Genomic DNA, 17,465 nt, shown 5'->3' with positions numbered 1-17,465 from the left:
GATTTTTATCAGCATTGTGGATAATAAAAGGAAATTTTTCCCAGCCATTAATAATCATTGTCCATCCAAGGACCAATGAATTAGGTGGGATAAAACGGTCAGTTTGATTCATGCTAACAAGGGGAATATGATTCAGATAAGAGTATCTTCCAAGCAGAAACTATTCAAAGGCTAGTTTGTTAGGATGAATGTCAACAAAGCACTAGCAAAGATAATGCCAGGTCTTTTTAGGGAGAATTCAGCTCATCTTTTAAAAAAAGCGGGCTCTGATATAGTGAACATAGGTGTTCGAGCATGGTGGAAAGGGATTGCTGCTTCTTGAGGGGCAATCCTGGTCAAATAAGTTGACTAGGATGTTATTGGGTGCTCCTTATCATCCCATGGTATTATTCATTTTTAGATGAACAATGGCTACACCACAGTAAAAGTGAGTGCAAGGCAGAAATATATCCAATGTACTGGTGCAGTCTACAATACTTGCTGCCAGTGTTCTTAATAAGCAACAAAGATGAAGAGGAAGCCCTTATCCAAGTGAGGTTAAAAGTGCTCAAAGTGAGCTTGAACATAGAAATATTTATTGAACCCCCTGGTTAAGAAGAGTTATTAATGGACAAGAGGCTAAATGAAACCTAGATAAGTTCATATTAGAAAGTAAAAAGTAACCATCAATAATAGAAAGTAATAAACAATGGATATTTTATTATTGAAAATTGCTATGCGCTGTTACATGTTATTTTTATTAGTCCATTTGTTGACACAAGCTGTATGCAACCTTTCTATTCATATTTTAAAAAATATAAAGTTAAACCCTTTTTTCTTAGAATGCTTTTAATTTTGTTTCAGCTTTCTGAAAGAACAAAGTTTTTGGATGAACATCTTCAGTAGCTTGACAGTGAGGTAACAGGCCCCAATGACGCACACACACACAAATAGAAAGACATCCAGAAGATACTGCTGATACAAGGGCTGCTGGTAGGAGTAAGGAATAAGGTGATCGGTCCCACCCACTTTTACAATGTGCTCCACCCATCGCACTATTTGTTGGTCCTTGGGAAAAGGCTGCGACCTCTGTATCAGGCTTAGGTGCATCGCCGAGTTCTTGTAACTGTAAGAATAAATTTAAAGTATTGTGACAAAACTGCTGCATAAACTTATCATATATCATCTAAGGAAACACAGCTTTTAACCTATAAATAGGATGAGCACATGGCAGCAATATCTAATTTAATGTACTGCATTACCATGAAAAGTCACTTTTGCATATTGATCTATGTAGATATTGGTACAAATGGTGTCAGTGTCAGACTGGTGGGTAGAAGCTGCAATCAGCACTGGAAGGGGGAAGAGATCAGGGGGCAGCACAGGCCATAGACAGGTGTGGGTCTGGGTCGGTGGGGCCCATTGGGTTTTTACCCAATGTTCCACCAGCCTAGTCCAACCCTGAATGGTGTCTCATGTCAAGAATCATTTAGAATAAATGGCACAGAACTAAATGTGCAATTAAATTGTGAATATATGAAATTCTGAATATAAGGAACCGACAGCCATTTGTTAAAATCTGACATTGATAAAGAATTTTTAACTCACAAATTGTTTTTTTGTGGGCCCCTGGTTTTCAACCTTCCTGGATTCAAGCACCCTTTGAGGTCCAAAATTTGGCCACAGACCCTTTAACAACTTTTTTTAATAAGGTAATAGATTTGTTAAACATTGGGATTGGCATCTTACTCTAGTTTTAAGAATACTTAGGGCATTAAAGTAACATTGCACTTTGCCTCATTGCTGGACTTCAGACTCTGCTTCAAGGATTACCTTGTAGAACAAATAAGAATTCACCCCACATACCACCAAAACGTCTTTCAGGGTCGACCCATATCAATTGTTTTGTGTCCCCTTGGGGAACAATCCCCAAAGTTTGTGAATCTGTTAGGGTAAAGTAATTTCACAGCAAAAGGCACTAAATGTTTTAGCCAGTAGAAGAAATTAAAAAAAAAAAAAAAAAAAAAATTACTGATATGCAGTAAAGTAAAATCAGAAAATGTTACTTATGTCAGGAGAAATATAAGGTCTGTTTATCAAAATGCCAAATATAAATAGTATGAAAGTATAAAGAATAAAATTGCAGAGCAAGTCCAAATAAGAATGGAAAAAAAAAAAAGAAAAAACACTAGAAATCTTCATTTACTCCAAATGTTTGTGCCTTTACAAGTGAAAAGAAATTCTAAACTAAATAACTAAATATTTTACAATTTGGTAAGGACAGCTTCCATTGACTTCTGCATAACCTCAACAGCTTTCAGATTGTGCAGCTTTTCATTTGCATTTTTTGGTAACACACTAAGATACAGGTATGGGACCGGTTATCCAGAATGTTTAGGACCTGAGGTTTCCCGGATAATGGATCTTTCCATAATTTTATCTTCGCACCTTAAGTCTACTAGAAAATCATTTAAACATTACGGGGGTATTTATCAAAGGTAGAGTGTTAAATCGTTTTTTGCTTTTTAAACTCAATTGTGTGTGTTTTTATTTATTTTATTTTTTTTACACAAAAATTAGAGTTTTGACTGCAAAATACAACTCGAATAATCAAATATTCATGGAAAACACAACTCGAACCTTAATAAATCTGCCCATAAATAAACCGAACAGGCTGGTTTATATTAGTTGGGATCAAGTACAAGGTACTGTTTTATTACAGAAAAAAAGGAAATTATTTTTTAAAAATTTGGATAATTTAGCCCATAGATAACAGTCTATGGGAGTCAGCCTTTTCTGTAATTTGGAACTTTCTGGATAATGGGTTTACAGATCATATACATTAAAATATAGGTTAGAGATAAAATACCTTTCACCTCCTATTACATCCCTAATAGCATTTGCCAATTTCTCAGCTTTGAGTTGATCTTTCGGAATAAATGTTCCCAAATGTTTTGCTTTTATCCGAACTGCATTGTCAAACTGATCAAAAAAAAGAGGGATTGCCACCATAGGAATCCCATGATAGATAGCTTCCTGGATACTATTTACCCCTCCATGAGTGACCAGAAGGCGAGCCTTGGGGTGTCCTACAGTGAAACAAAACAATTACTGCTACAGCAGCCTTAAACATTAATAAGCATTAAGCAGTACAATGCTTTGCTTGATCATTCATTAATTATAAATTAAAACATAAAATAATCGTCCCGTCCAAATAAAAGAATTGTGCTGCTTCAGTGAAAGCATAATTAGAAGTTTATATGGGGCTCCATTGTTTAACAACTAAGTGCTACCAAACATTCAACTTTGGGTTGATCTCAGGACAGGTTATAATGGTTCAGACAGTCATGTGACATTGCTATCATCATCATAGCTATATAAACCCAAACAACAGCAGTTATAGTAATGCCATCTCATACATCGCACAAATCTGAATATTAATGGAATTATGACTGTTTGGGAATATAACACAAAAAATAAATGGAATTTTGTACCCAGGAGATCATTCTGAGAAATCCAATTCATTATTTTTACATTCGGAGCCAATTGCAGTTCTTTCGGCCACTCTGATATTCGATATCGCCAAATGACTTTTTGTGGGATTTTCGAAAAACCGTCATTCATCTCTTTTACAAACTCAGTAAGAGGATTGGACGGTACCATCGAGCCAAATGTCACAATGATAAACCCGTGCTCTCCTGACTGAGCGATAAAATCTTCCAATTCCTGTAAAACACATCAAAGAGAAATAAAAAGGGTATGACACTTTTTCTACAGAGATATTAAAGGAGAACTAAACGCTAAGGTTAAAAAAACCCTAACCCCCTACATAGACTCCCCTCCCTCAAGCCTAACTGTTACCCCAGGCAAATGCGTCCAACTCTTTACGTACCCCTCTGTGCAGATTCTGTCCAGCGGAGTTCATGGGCGCCATCTTCAGCCACATCGGTAATCTTCAGAGTTTCGGCATATGTGCAGTTGTCGCAAAACACGCACGCGCCACCATGCCTGTCTCATTCCGAAGAGAAGAAGATGCGCCCGTGAACTCCGATGCCTGAATCTGCACCGAGGGGGTAAGTAAAACGTTAGGGGCATTTGCCTGGGGTAACACTTAGGCAGGGGAGGAGGAGGAGGGAGAGGGACTATTTAGCGTAGGGTTTTTTTTAACTTAAGGGTTGAATTCTCCTTTAATATATTTGTAGTTTATTTAAGTGCAGGTATATACATAAAGGCTGTTTGAAAACTATTAGTCTGACTTTAGCGGTGGGAAAGATTTTCAAGTGTGTTATAAGGGGCAAGATACTGAAATGCATTGCAAATCACAATAATATGAATTTGTGCCAGCATGGTTTAATGCATAATAGATCTTCCCAGTTTTATTTTATTACCTTCTATGAGGCGTGCAGGAACCTAAACGCTGGGATGGCAGTGGATGTTATCTACTTAGACTCTGTTAAAGCATTTGATACAATGCCACACAAAAGGAGACTAATTAAATTGACCTGAAATTTGGAGGCCTATTTATAAACAGTCTCATTTCACTAAACTCGCTCTCTCATGAAATTTATAAAAAAAAAAAAAAAAAAAAAAAAAAAATGTAAAGAAAAATAAAAAAGCACGAATGCTAAATAACACTGGACGATCCAAAAAAAATATGTATACCACTACAACCTCTAAAAATTTGCGTTTTTTCAGACAATTCCTATTGGGGTAAAAAAATCTGAAAGTCCAAATTGATTAAAAAATTATCCAATAGAATCAGTGCAGCTCCCATTGAATTCTATAGGACCTTGACAGCTTTAACCTGGTGAATTTTTTGTACTAGAGTTTTTTGTGGCTTTTACACTTTATAAATCATGAATTTTAAGCTTTTTTGAAAAATAGGAAGAACAGCTAATTTTTAGAGATTCGAGGAAAAAAAATAAAACAAAAACAAGTGATACCTATATTGGCTAACAATAAAAATACCGAAATTCGATAGTAAATGGGCCCCATAATGTTTGTACTTGGATAGAGAACTGGCTAAATGATTGTTATAAAGAGTGGTGGTAATTGGAAATGTTTTAAATGAGACTAGTCTTGTTTGTGGTGTATCACAGGGGGTCTGTCCTTGGCCCTTGCTTTTTAATTTGTTTATTAGAGATTTTAGAGAGAGTTACTTATTAGAGACTGTTGCCGATACTAAATTGTAATGCTGCCAGTTTGCAGAGAGGTTTGACTAAATTGGGGAACTGGGCAGCAAACTGGCAAATTAAGTTCAATGCAAGGCTATGCACTTTGCAAACAGTATAACTAGAATTTGTTATTCCTAGCAGAGAGCTGATCTGAACTGCATGTGCAGCTTCTCTGTAAGTGAGGACAGACACAGCAACTTCTGTGTGAACAGTAACTTGGTTGCTTTATAGAACTCAGCACATGAAACATTACAGCACAACATGTCTGCAACAGGAACTTTTCATAGAGAGGAGACACAGGAAGAGGAAGAAGAAAATCACACAGGGTTACAGGTCAAACATGACATCACATTGCTAATCAACAATAGACCCTCCCTGCATTAAGTAACATCCACTGGAACAATCTCTGGGGCAAATTCACTAACCTCCGAAAATTTGACAGGACATCGCTAATTCACTAAAATCTGAAGTTGCGTTCAGGGTGCTGAACACTGGCGAAATTGTGCTAGCGTTACTGCGCCAAACTAAGAAGTTGCACTAGCGTTGCCTAATTTGCATACAGCGGGAGGTTAAAGTTGAATGTACGTATATATTGCAGCAAATACATTACACAAGCCGGTTATGCTCTTTTGCATCCTATCACCCTGAAAAAAGGAAAAGATGCTAGCATTTTTTGGGACTTAGAATACATTTTCAACTATTTTTTTTTTTAGGAACTTCAATCTACTCTATTGCACTTCGCCTGGTCTGAGGAAAGTCTGGTGCTAGAGGTAACGGTCAGTAAAATCCGCATCTTAGTGAATTTGCATTGTTGTGTTCATTCGCAAACTTGCCAGGCTATGGAAGCACCACTAGAGTCTATCTCCTTAGCTAGCGAAGTTACACCAGTGACCATTAGTAAATCTGCGAAGTCCCGAAATGACATCATGCTGGTGAATTTCCACCAGCGTTAGTCACTTCACTCTTTAGTAAATTTTCCCCTCCGTCTGTTGTTTTGCCAACATATACTGGTATGGGATCCATTATCTAGAAAGCATGAAATTAAGGGAAGACCATCTTCCATAGGCCCCATTTTATCTAAATGATCCAAATTTTTAAAGAGGATGCCCTTTTTCTCTGTAATAATAAAACTGTATTTTGTACTTTATCCCAACTGAGATATTATTAATCCTTCTTGGAAGCAAAACCAGCCTATTAGGTTTATTTAATGTAGACTTAAAGGTATACTGTCATGGAAAAAAATTTTTTTTCAAAATAACTAGAAAAAGTCAGTCTGGAAAAAAAAAACTATAAAAATTGAGCAAAAACCCGAATAGTACTAATTTTTCAGATTTGACGCCCGAAGCGCTAGATTTTTTTCAGGTTATTGGATGAAACCAAGCGCAGATCACAATCTCTTCAAATTTTAGAAGGGACATCTCCCATTGACTTCTACATGACCCCAACAGGCTTGAGATGGCGGATTTTCAGATTCTGGATTTTTGTAGCTTCAGGGTATAATAAATCTTGAAAAATGTGAATGATTTTTTTTCCCTCTTACAATTCAAGTTTTTGCCCAAAAAAAATAAATACATTTGAGTTTTAGTAAATAGCCCCCTAAATAGAAATGGGCTAGTTGAGAAGTATTATAAATTTCATAGTACTTTGATCCCTGAACAGGATTAATTTGTGAAGTGGCTCAGTTAAGAAAGATACCCAAATACATTGGGTACAAATCCATGGAAAGTAGAACATTTGTATTTTTATGAAAGCAGATACATGAAGTAGAAAACTGCACATCACGGTTTGCCATTTATGTAAAAATGAAATAGGAATATTGACCACTTACCTCTGAGACAGGCTTTGCTGGTTTTGCTAATACACCTCCAATGTAAAGAACATTTGGAAAGAAAGGATGGGGAAATTCAATGGTAAAATCTGTTAAATACATCCAGAGTGCCGTTTTCTTGTAGAGTTCTTCAAAGGATGGTCTAGAACATGCTGGAAAATGTTCTTCAATTACATCATCAAATAATGAGTAGATTTTTCTCTCCAATACAGCTGATGCAATGTACATAAAAACATTCTTCGCCCGTTCAAAGAAGTCCATGTGATCTGTTAGTTGGGACTGATACACTGGCATATAGGACAGCTGGTTCGGTATTCCTGAATGCCAGGGATTCTTTACAGGAAAAGGGTGAGTAGCAATGAAGGGGATTCCTAACTTCTCAGACACCAGAAAGGTACAAGGATTGAAAGAATCTATCACTGCAAGGTCATACTTCTCTTCCTTTAATAAGTTCATAATGGACGTCTGGTTAAATATCATCTTGCACTGGCGTGAGAAATGGGTCATGAGGCCCAAATAAGAAGAAAGTTCATCGCTGCAAAAATAATATTAAAAATTGTATTAGTATAACTTTCAGAAAACATATATGATATTCTGTATAAATAAATAACACCAGCACAAAACTTTTTCTCTGTATCAGTCCAATTGGCTGCCATGTAGCTTAGCTTGACTAGTAAATTTTCAACAGGCACCAATGCAACAGGCCGAGCGGTCAACAGGACATTCTACACTCCTGACTGCTGTCTCACGCTATGAATGTCAAGTTGGGGGGCTATTGCGACAGATAAGCCGAGATCCTGGTGAATTGAGAATTATTTTTAATTATCTAGTAGAGTTACGTCAAAAGGCAATTTGAATTTTTATTAAAGATTTCTTGACAACATTTTATCACAGAGTTGCGGAAATGAAGAAGCCCCTCGGATGAGTGGTGAAGTGTTTAAGAAAAAAAAAAAATTTGGTTTTGACTTAATTCTACTAGAAGCTCTATAAGATTGTTGTAGCAAAAGACTTCCATTATATTCCAAAAAAACAGCACCTAACCAGATGTCAGGTGGTAAAGACAGGGCAACCTTTCACACAACAATGCTGTGCTCTGCACCTAATGCCAGGCTTTTAATATGGCGCAAGGTGCAGAGTGCAGCAAAGCCCCTGATGCAAGTGCTGTGATGGCACCCCTTAGTGCAGTGATCCCCAACTAGTAGCTCATGAGCTTACCAACCCCTTGGATGTCGCTCCCAGTGGCCTCAAAGCAGGTGCTTATTTTTGAATTCCAGGCTTGGAGGCAAGTTTTGGTTGTATAAAAACCAGGTGTACTGCCAAATAGAGACTCCTGTAGGCTGCCAGTCCACAATTTCAAATAGCCAATCACAGTCCAAATTTCGCATCCGCCAGGAACTTTATTCATGATTATGTTGCTCTCCAACTCTTTTTACATGTGAATGTGGCTCGAACGTAAAAAAAAGTTGGATACCCCTGCCTAAGTGCATAGCACTTGCATCTACAGTAAATAAGGCCCCTAAATTAACCAGAGTTCATACTCATATTTGACTCACCAGTCCTTAAAGTTATATTTGCTGTCTCTGAAAAACTCGCTAAATTCTTTCAAATAATTCTTATCCAGGGACCAGGTGATTAATCTGTAAGGACTCTCCTGCATCTGGTAATCTGAAACATAAACATCAGTGACTAACAGCGCACATGTCATATACATAAGTACCTTTAGAATTCAATGCAATTAATCCTAGTATGCAGAGGTGGCCTTTATGGGACAGTGGACAATGTATTATAGCCAAACTACAATTCAAGATCCCAGACAATACATAAATGTGATGCTGGGAGTGGCATAATAATATATGGGGGTTCAGCAATGTAAGGTTACCCAGTGGGGTAATAACTATGGTGCAGTTTCAGTATAGTTGCAAAACAGGGTTCTGTTATTTGGGCCAGCAGCTGCTGTTTTAAGATCCCCATTACTACAACATTCAGTGCACCAATAGCTTGTCTAGGAATTAGGAAACTGATTTCTCATCCATTATTTCATTTTGGTTGTTGGGGAAGGTTGCAATCAGTGGCATTAAAGCACCAAAAATACCAGAGACTTTCTTGTTCAGTCATTAATAAGAGTTTATATGTACAATAGTATGATACTCTAAATTCAAGCTGCCTACTTTCATTTTCTGGGTAGACCTCAGCCAAAGGGCTGGCATCAGGATCCTTTAATAAAATAATAGGACCCTTACCCTTGGGGCCCACAATTATTAGTCATCTAGGTCTATGGTAGGAGGGCCCTGTCAACAAACCCTAATGAATAAATGACCAGTACACGAAACCCCAGCCCTGATCCACCCCTCATTATGATGAAACCCAACCCATAATCAACCCCAACACTACCCACAAGTTATACCCATTTGTGACCTTTGTGTTTTGCCTCTTGGGGCCCACTGACTGCAGTACCACCCAGATGGGGGCCCTTCACCCTCTGCTGAGGAGTGTTCCAGAGAAAGTGTCTGCAGAAATTACAGTGTTAACAAGGAATAAACAATGGTAATTCTTAAATATACATGCCTGGTAGCAATCCATCTGCAATCTGCAGGAACATTGTTACCTCTTGACCATTGTTGTGGAGAATACGTGAGATTTCATCCATCCAGAGATAATGGCTTCCTCCTAAAAGCATCGGACGTTTTTTTTTCAAAATCAATGGGTAAAAATAAAAAAAATAAAGTTACTGGCATTGCTCTTAGTCCCCAAACTCTTAAACTGTGAGCCACACTGAAATATTAAAAGAATTGGAGAGAAACACAAGGATGAACCTGGGGGTGCCAAATAAGGGATATGATTGACTATTTGTTAGCCCCCTATATGGCCTGGCAGACTACAGGAGGCTCTGTTTGATAGTACATCTTGGTTTTATGCAACTAAAACTTGCCTCCAAGCCTGGAATTCAAAAATTAGCACCTGCTTTGAGGCCACTGGGAGCAACATCCAAGGGGTTGTGAGTAACATGTTACTTATGAGCCACTGGTTGGGGTTTACTGCTCTAAGCGGTTTGTCAGCATTTCCAAGTTACTCCATGCAAAACTGATATAACTGCTGTGATCATAAACAAATAAGGAGAAATCCTATGGCTGTGTACTCTGGTATGGTAGAGAATTCTGCAGAATATATATATATATATATATATATATATATATATATATATATATATATATATATATATAGAGAGAGAGAGTTCTAGCTTGCACAACTGTGGCTAATCTATTGGTAATAAAATGCATCACAAGCTTTCCTTCTCCTTTAATAATGGAATTAATAAAAGAAAAAAAATATATAATGAATGCGCATTGCAAAAGTGCAAAAGAGTAGCAACCTCATCACTTTTACATTCACTTATTTTTAAGGTTTACTTATCCTTTATAGATGATGTATAGAAATATACAGATGGTACTAAACTTGGTAAAATCAGAACTATACATTCACTAGGATAGAATTGTGAGTAGACAAGTAATGGTTTAAACTTACAAAAGGTCAGAGTAGGAAAGATAAGCTTATTATTTCCATCATTGTTGTATATTTTTAGAATGCCAACATATTGCTGCAAAATAGATGTGTTTATACATCACATGAATTACATACTGTACATAGAACATTCAGAGTTGCATAGATAACCAGTACAACAGGGGAGGATGGCCCTGTGCAAAAGAGCTTACAATCTAAAGGGGAAGGGAATGACAAGGTGTGGAGTGGGCAAGATCAGAAATTAGCAGGTGAGAGATGTAGCATAAGGTATAGAATTTGGTGGCTAAACAAAATGAGGAAGGCTTCTCTAAATAAGTGTGTTTTCAGAGATCTTTTGAAAGCAGAAAGGTTGGAAGAAAGTCGGACAGACTGTAGGAGAAAACGTGCCCAAGAAGACTATACTTCAGGCACAAATATCAAAGCGAGAATAAACATTCACTAAAAGAATAACCCAACTTCCCACAGAACACTTGTTCTTCATATATTTGACCCTCTGTTATCTGAGCTAAGAGCCGTTTACTCAGGTCTGGTAAAACATTCTGCAGAATAAATATAGTGTTATAGCTTGCACTATTGTTACTAATCTATTGGCAATAAACTGCTTCGGTAGCTTTCCTTCTCCTTTAATGACTTACCTAAAAAGCACACTGTCAGGATCTTGGCTCCATGTAGCAGCACAAAGTGTTGTATCAACAAGCTGAGGATAAGGCTCTTCCTTCCTACTGCCATTCTTCCAGGGAACTGACCCAGGTGCCAATGTACTTATATCTCCTTGAACGTGCTACAAATTAGGAGACAAAAACTAACAATATCAACACATCTTGTGCCGAATTACTAAATTGCTATCTATGAAGGATAAATTTGCTACTTTACAATGATCATTGCTTTAGGCACATCTATGGGAGAGTAATATGTTATTGAGATAAAAGTAATCTGTGTCACATTCTAATAATTGAGAGGATAATATCCCCTTGTAATTTAACAATACCCAAATGGTGATGCATTTAATAGCTGACTGCACAGATAATCATTACACGTTTTAAGTACATGAGAGCACTTTCATCCACAAATCGAGCAAACATTGTCTAGTCCAGGGCAGCTGCCAGTTTTATTGCATCTGGCATGCCTGGGCCCTCAAAAACAACATCTTAAAGGGCCGCTATGCAGTACAGTTTTCCTACTGGTATTGGGGTTCATATGGGTGTAGTAGAGCTAGTACAGTGTAAGGGCATCTTTATGTAGAGGTTTGCTATTGCCACAGCTACTGAATACTTATGGAAGACTATTAGTAACTGTCTTTGGAATGACAAAAAACTTGTACTCTCCATAATCAGAGCCACTTCAGAACAGTCCAGCATTTGTCTTTAACCATTCCAGCTTTATGATCTGTGCCTAGGGTCATTGTCCTTTGGAAGAGCCGTGACCTGCAACAGAGACCCAGCTTTCTTCCACTGGGTTCAATATTGCATTACAAAAAAATGCTTTGGTAATCTCCTGATTTCAGGATGCCATGCACAGACTCGAGGCATCCAGTCCAGGGCTAGCAAAGGAACCCAATAATATCAGTGAACCTCCTCCATGTTTGATTGTAGATATGGTGTTCTTTTCATTGAAGGCTTCATTTTTTCCTGTAGACAGATGTTTAGAGAGATCCACAGCTTCTAATGTGGTCTCATCTGTCAACAACACATTCTTGCAGAAGGATTTTGGCTTCTTTATGCGATTTTGGAGAATGCCCGTTGGTAGTTCTGCTTCGCTCTCAGCAGCGGGTTCTTCTCCTTCCATAGAGCCTCGTTTCATGGAGTTGGCAACACATGGTGCATCTAAACTATTGTACCTTTTCTCTGAACTTGTAAGGCTTTACGGACAGGAGCGAATGTGCTATATAAAACTTAAGGTAGAGTCCTGCAGCAGGTCGGGTTCCCACGGGTTACCCGCAAAAACCTGCCGAACCCTGCGGGTTGCAGATAGACGTTTTGGGAGCGGGTATAGACACAGGTTGGCGGTTCTCCGGGTTGCCTCAATAGTGAGTTCTACAACTTTTTTTCTGATCACACCTACTTCCAATGATGTCACTTCCGGTTCCAGATAGACGTTTTGGGAGCGGGTATAGACACAGGTTGGCGGTTCTCCGGGTTGCCTCAATAGTGAGTTCTACAACTTTTTTTCTGATCACACCTACTTCCAATGATGTCACTTCCGGTTTACAATGACAGCACTTCCTGTTTCTTGATGGTCAGTGTGGGTCACGGATCGGGTTGTGGATAAGGTACTTGCGGGTCGGGTAGCGGGTCCAAGCGAGTACATATGCGGATTGCGTGTCCGGGTTTAACACATTGGTTCCATGCAAAACTCCAAGGTCAATAGAGAGAGATCCAAACATCAGAGGGAACAGATAAAACAGAGCAGGAAACAGGACAAGATTACCAGATTCAGGGACAGAAACATGATCAGGATTTCAAAAGGCTTAGAGTAACAGTAGGGCCAATAATCCAGCACTGAGGAGTCTGGGATGCAAGCTTAAATAAACCTCAAAATGAGCAGTTGCCCTCAGCTGGATAGAGGGCATGTAATTGTGGAAACTGACAAGGAGGCAGTAAAACATAAGGCATCCCATCAGAGCAAGGCTGCCAATACACTACCTCCTGTGGCTCAAGCAGAAGGAGCCATGCCTAGAATGTAACATGTCCATGGTTTGAAACCAGGGAGTTCCTGACACCACCCCCACCCTCTGGGCGATAAAAAATAACACATTTTTAAATAACCAAACTTAAAGTTCAAGTCTCTCAAACAGGTTATCTGAAAAGCCGACAGGGTCAGGAACCGGGGAGCTGCCAGGGTCAGGAACCGGAGGACCACCCGGATCAACGGCTGGAACCAGAGGACCGCCCGGATCAACGGCTGGAACCAGAGGACCGCCCGGATCAACGGCTGGAACCAGAGGACCGCCCGGATCAACGGCTGGAACCAGAGGACCGCCCGGATCAACGGCTGGAACCAGAGGACCGCCCGGATCAACGGCTGGAACCAGAGGACCGCCCGGATCAACGGCTGGAACCAGAGGACCGCCCGGATCAACGGCTGGAACCAGAGGACCGCCCGGATCAACGGCTGGAACCAGAGGACCGCCCGGATCAACGGCTGGAACCAGAGGACCGCCCGGATCAACGGCTGGAACCAGAGGACCGCCCGGATCAACGGCTGGAACCAGAGGACCGCCCGGATCAACGGCTGGAACCAGAGGACCGCTCGGATCAACGGCTGGAACCAGAGGACCGCTCGGATCAACGGCTGGAACCAGAGGACCGATCGGATCAACGGCTGGAACCAGAGGACCACCTGGAGCAGGACTGCAACTAAACTCAGGAGCCCAATAAGCTCCAGGGTCAAGAGCCAAAACTGAGGAGTTGCAAGGGTCAGGAGCATCACCAGAGGCAGGAGCCAGAGGCAGGGGCCGAGTCGGCCAGAGCCGGCTGGGTCACCAGAGTCAGCATACAGAGCAGAAGAAACAGCCAAGGCACCCATTACAGGTGGAGGACCATCCAGTACAGCAGAGAGACCACCACGCAGCCATCAGACTGGTAGAATCTGGAACAACAAAACTACCAAATCTAGTAGCCGAGAGGGCAGGTGTAGAGGTAGTTTTTTCCTCAGGCGTGGAGACCACTGCAGAAAGTCCCTGGAGGCAGGAGCAGGCAGAACTTCTGGCACAGGAGCTGTAGACGGGAGGGCAGGCAGCGGGGCTGAAGAGGGGAGGGCAGGCAGCGGGGCTGGAGACGAAGATTGGGCAGCCAGTACAGGAGCACGGGCTGGCTGGGAAGCCGGCATAGGATAATGTACATGGTCACAACTGGACTGCTGGAGAGCAGGTAGGGGCCCAAGCTGGGAAGGCTGGCAAAGTACCAGAGAGAGGAACCAGCCCTGGAACTGGAGGCTGGGCAGCCGGCCCTGGAGCAGAAACTGGAGGCTGGGCAGCTGGCCCTGGAGCAGAAACTGGACAGACAATTTTGTACAAAAGAAATCTTCCAGTACTGGCCATAAATCCCCTGTAGAGAGGGTTTTTATTAGAAATAGGAAAATACAAGGATCAATCCAAGATGGGTGAATCCTCATCTATGGTCTCTTCAAGGATAAGTAAACCTTAAAGGGATACGGTCATGGGAAAAAAAAAATTCTCAAAATGAATCAGTTAATAGTCACATGACACGGGGCAGCTGGGAAATTGACAAAATGTCTAGCCCCATGTCAGATTTCAAAATTGAATATACAAAAATCTGTTTGCTCTTTTGAAAAATGGATTTCAGTGCAGAATTCTGCTGGAGCAGCACTATTAACTGGTTCATTTTGAAAAAAAAATGTTTTTCCCCATGACAGCATCCCTTTAACAATAAGTGAATGTAAAATTGATGAGGGTGCTATTCTAAGAAATTTTGCAATGTTCATTATTTATTTTTTTAAATTCCAAGATATTAAAGGATACATGTACTGTTAACCTAAATTTTTTTACAACAGTGCCACCTGCTGGTCATGTTCCGAACACCAAGTAGTCAAGTAAGTTGTCAGAAGAAAAAGGCTGCTCTAATGTTCTTCTGCTTAGGAAAGATTTGAGAAAGGTTTATATTTTTTTCCTAAGCAGAAGAACATCAGAGCAGCCTCTTTCTTTCTCCTGACAACTTCCTTGACTACTTGGTGGTCAGACTGGTGGGAAAATGACCAGCAGGTGGCGCTGTTGTAACAAAATGTCATTCATGTCAACAGTACATGTATCCTTTAATATCTTGGAATTTAAAAAAAAAAATTAAATGAATACACATTGCAAAAGGGCTTACAATAGCACCTTCATCAATTTTACATTCACTTCTTTTTAAGGTTTACTTATCCTTTCAGCCGAGTTTTGAGCTTCCTCTTCCAAAAGAAGCAGGGTAATGAGCCTTTTGCACAGTAAGAGAAAGGCCCCAAACAAGTCTTTTTGCCTTGCATATTTTTTTTAATTGCAGGGAACCGCCCAGCAGCGTGCTGTAGTTTAGCAGTGTGCAACATATTAAATTACCAGCAGGCTCCTTTGTATTAGGCTAGATTATTCTGTAAGGATTCACAGACAGGAGCCAATGTGCTGTATATCTTAAGGTTTTTATTAAACAATCAATGTGCACAGACCTCTGCAGTAAAGTACAAGGCAGCAAAAAACAAGTCCAGTTTCAGGCCAAAAGTCAAGGGTAGGTGGCAGACAAACGGATGAAGGACAGGCCAAAAGTCAGAGCAGAATACATGCAAGGTCAAAAAACAAGGCCAGGTTAATACCAGGAGATCCAAAAATCAGAGGGAACAGGGAACAGATTGGAACAGAGCAGGAAAAAGGAGAAAATTACCAGATTCATGGACAAGCTCAAGCACAGACCCACGATCGGGATTTCACAAGGCTTGAAGTCAGCAGAAGGGTCAATAAGCCAGCACTGGGATGCCGGTTAAAATAGCCCTCAAATGAGCAATTGCCCTCAGCTGGATAGAGGGCGTGTACTTGTGGAAACTGACAAGGAGGCAGCAAAACAAAACGCATCCCATCAGAGTCAAGCTGTTACAATACTTCCTCCTGTGGCTCAAGCAGAAGGAGCTGTGTCTGAAATATAACGGATCACTGGTTCGAAACCAGGGAGTTCCAGACAGAACTCCATATTGAGTCTTTCAACTGAAGTTTTCTCACCATAATTTCAACAATCCTCCTCTGCAATCTGTCATTGGTTTTAGTCATGGTCACATCAAGGGATATTGTAAAGTTTGATAAACGCCAAGGTTTCCGGTCCGGCTCATGCTTTTGCCTATAACACGCCCAGTTTTTTGGGCACACCCCTAATTACCATGCTCATTTTACATAATTTGGCAGGTTATGAAAGTTTGAACACATTTCTGTGGTTTTTATATGTTATTAAAGTTTTGCAAATGAAGGTGAATTGCCCATTAAGCTGTAAGTCCAAGTTCTTTTCTTATCAAACTGTTACAAAGAAGAATGTCAAGTATCTATTCAGGGCTGTCTGCCAAGACACAATTAAGTTAGATACTTTGTATCTGTTTCTGGCTCTTCAGTGCAGCAGATCAAAGAGAAACCCGGGACTTATCAGTGCAAATCCATGATGTGATTAGGGTTGCCACATTTTAAAAAAAAAAAATTACCGGCCATGGTGGGGGGCGGAAAAGAAAGGGGCGGGGCGTGATGCAAAAGGGGGCAGAGCCAATGAGGGGTGTCGCAAAAGTGGCGGAGCCATGGGGAGCAGTGTCACAAAAGGGACGGGACCACCGCCCGAAGCCGACGAAAAGTTTTCATCGGCGGGCAGGGGATTTTGTAAATGGTATTAAAAATTACCGGTAAATTTGTAATAGCGGCCCCGGCCCTGGCAGGTGTTTTACCGGCTAGGCCGGTAAAATACCGGCCGGGTGGCAACCCTAGATGTGATCAGTCAGAGCAGTACTGGATCTGGAACCAGGAGCTTATTCAGGAAAACAGGACGGGGTCAAAACCAAACAGTCGTTACGTTACAGTACAGAATCTGGATCCGAAAGATTGATCAGGCAATATTTGAAAAACAGAAAGAGGGACAAGAAGGTCTGCCATGCCCATTTTATGGCCACACCCCCTAAATACCACATCCATTTTATAAAATTTGTCAGTTTATGAAAGTTTGAACATGGTTCTGGGGGTTTTAGGGTAAGGTTTTATGTTATCACAGTTTTGCTAATATAAATCCGGCCCTGCAGTGATCCCCAACCAGTAGCTCGTGAGTAGTGATGGGCAAAAAAATTGCAAATCTCCTGCGAAATTTGCGAAACTGTGGAAAATTTGAGAAACTCGAAAATTGACACCTGTGACGCCAGCGTTAAAGTCAATGGATGTCCGAATAGTTTTGACACGCGCCGGTTTTGATGCGAGCAACTTTTCCAACCTGCGTCCAAAAATATATGACGCCGGGGAA

General features: G+C 40.5%; 1 protein-coding gene across 1 annotated transcript; it reads right to left on the bottom strand.

The window, feature by feature from the left end:
- Nucleotides 1–679: 679 nt before the first annotated feature.
- On the bottom strand, nucleotides 680–15,921 carry ugt3a2.L (UDP glycosyltransferase 3 family, polypeptide A2 L homeolog). The gene is given in 8 exon segments (NM_001094584.1): nucleotides 680–1,105; nucleotides 2,849–3,068; nucleotides 3,474–3,705; nucleotides 6,982–7,516; nucleotides 8,535–8,646; nucleotides 9,547–9,648; nucleotides 11,136–11,281; nucleotides 15,870–15,921. Coding segments are annotated over 7 exon segments (1,572 nt in total). The 5' UTR covers nucleotides 11,230–11,281; nucleotides 15,870–15,921; the 3' UTR covers nucleotides 680–828.
- Between the last annotated feature and the right edge of the window lie 1,544 nt (nucleotides 15,922–17,465).

This window comes from Xenopus laevis, chromosome 1L (genome assembly GCF_017654675.1).
Source record: "Xenopus laevis strain J_2021 chromosome 1L, Xenopus_laevis_v10.1, whole genome shotgun sequence".
Taxonomy (NCBI): domain Eukaryota; kingdom Metazoa; phylum Chordata; class Amphibia; order Anura; family Pipidae; genus Xenopus; species Xenopus laevis.
The sequence above is the reverse complement of the archived record's forward strand: the minus strand, read 5'-3'. Positions and strand labels throughout refer to the sequence as shown.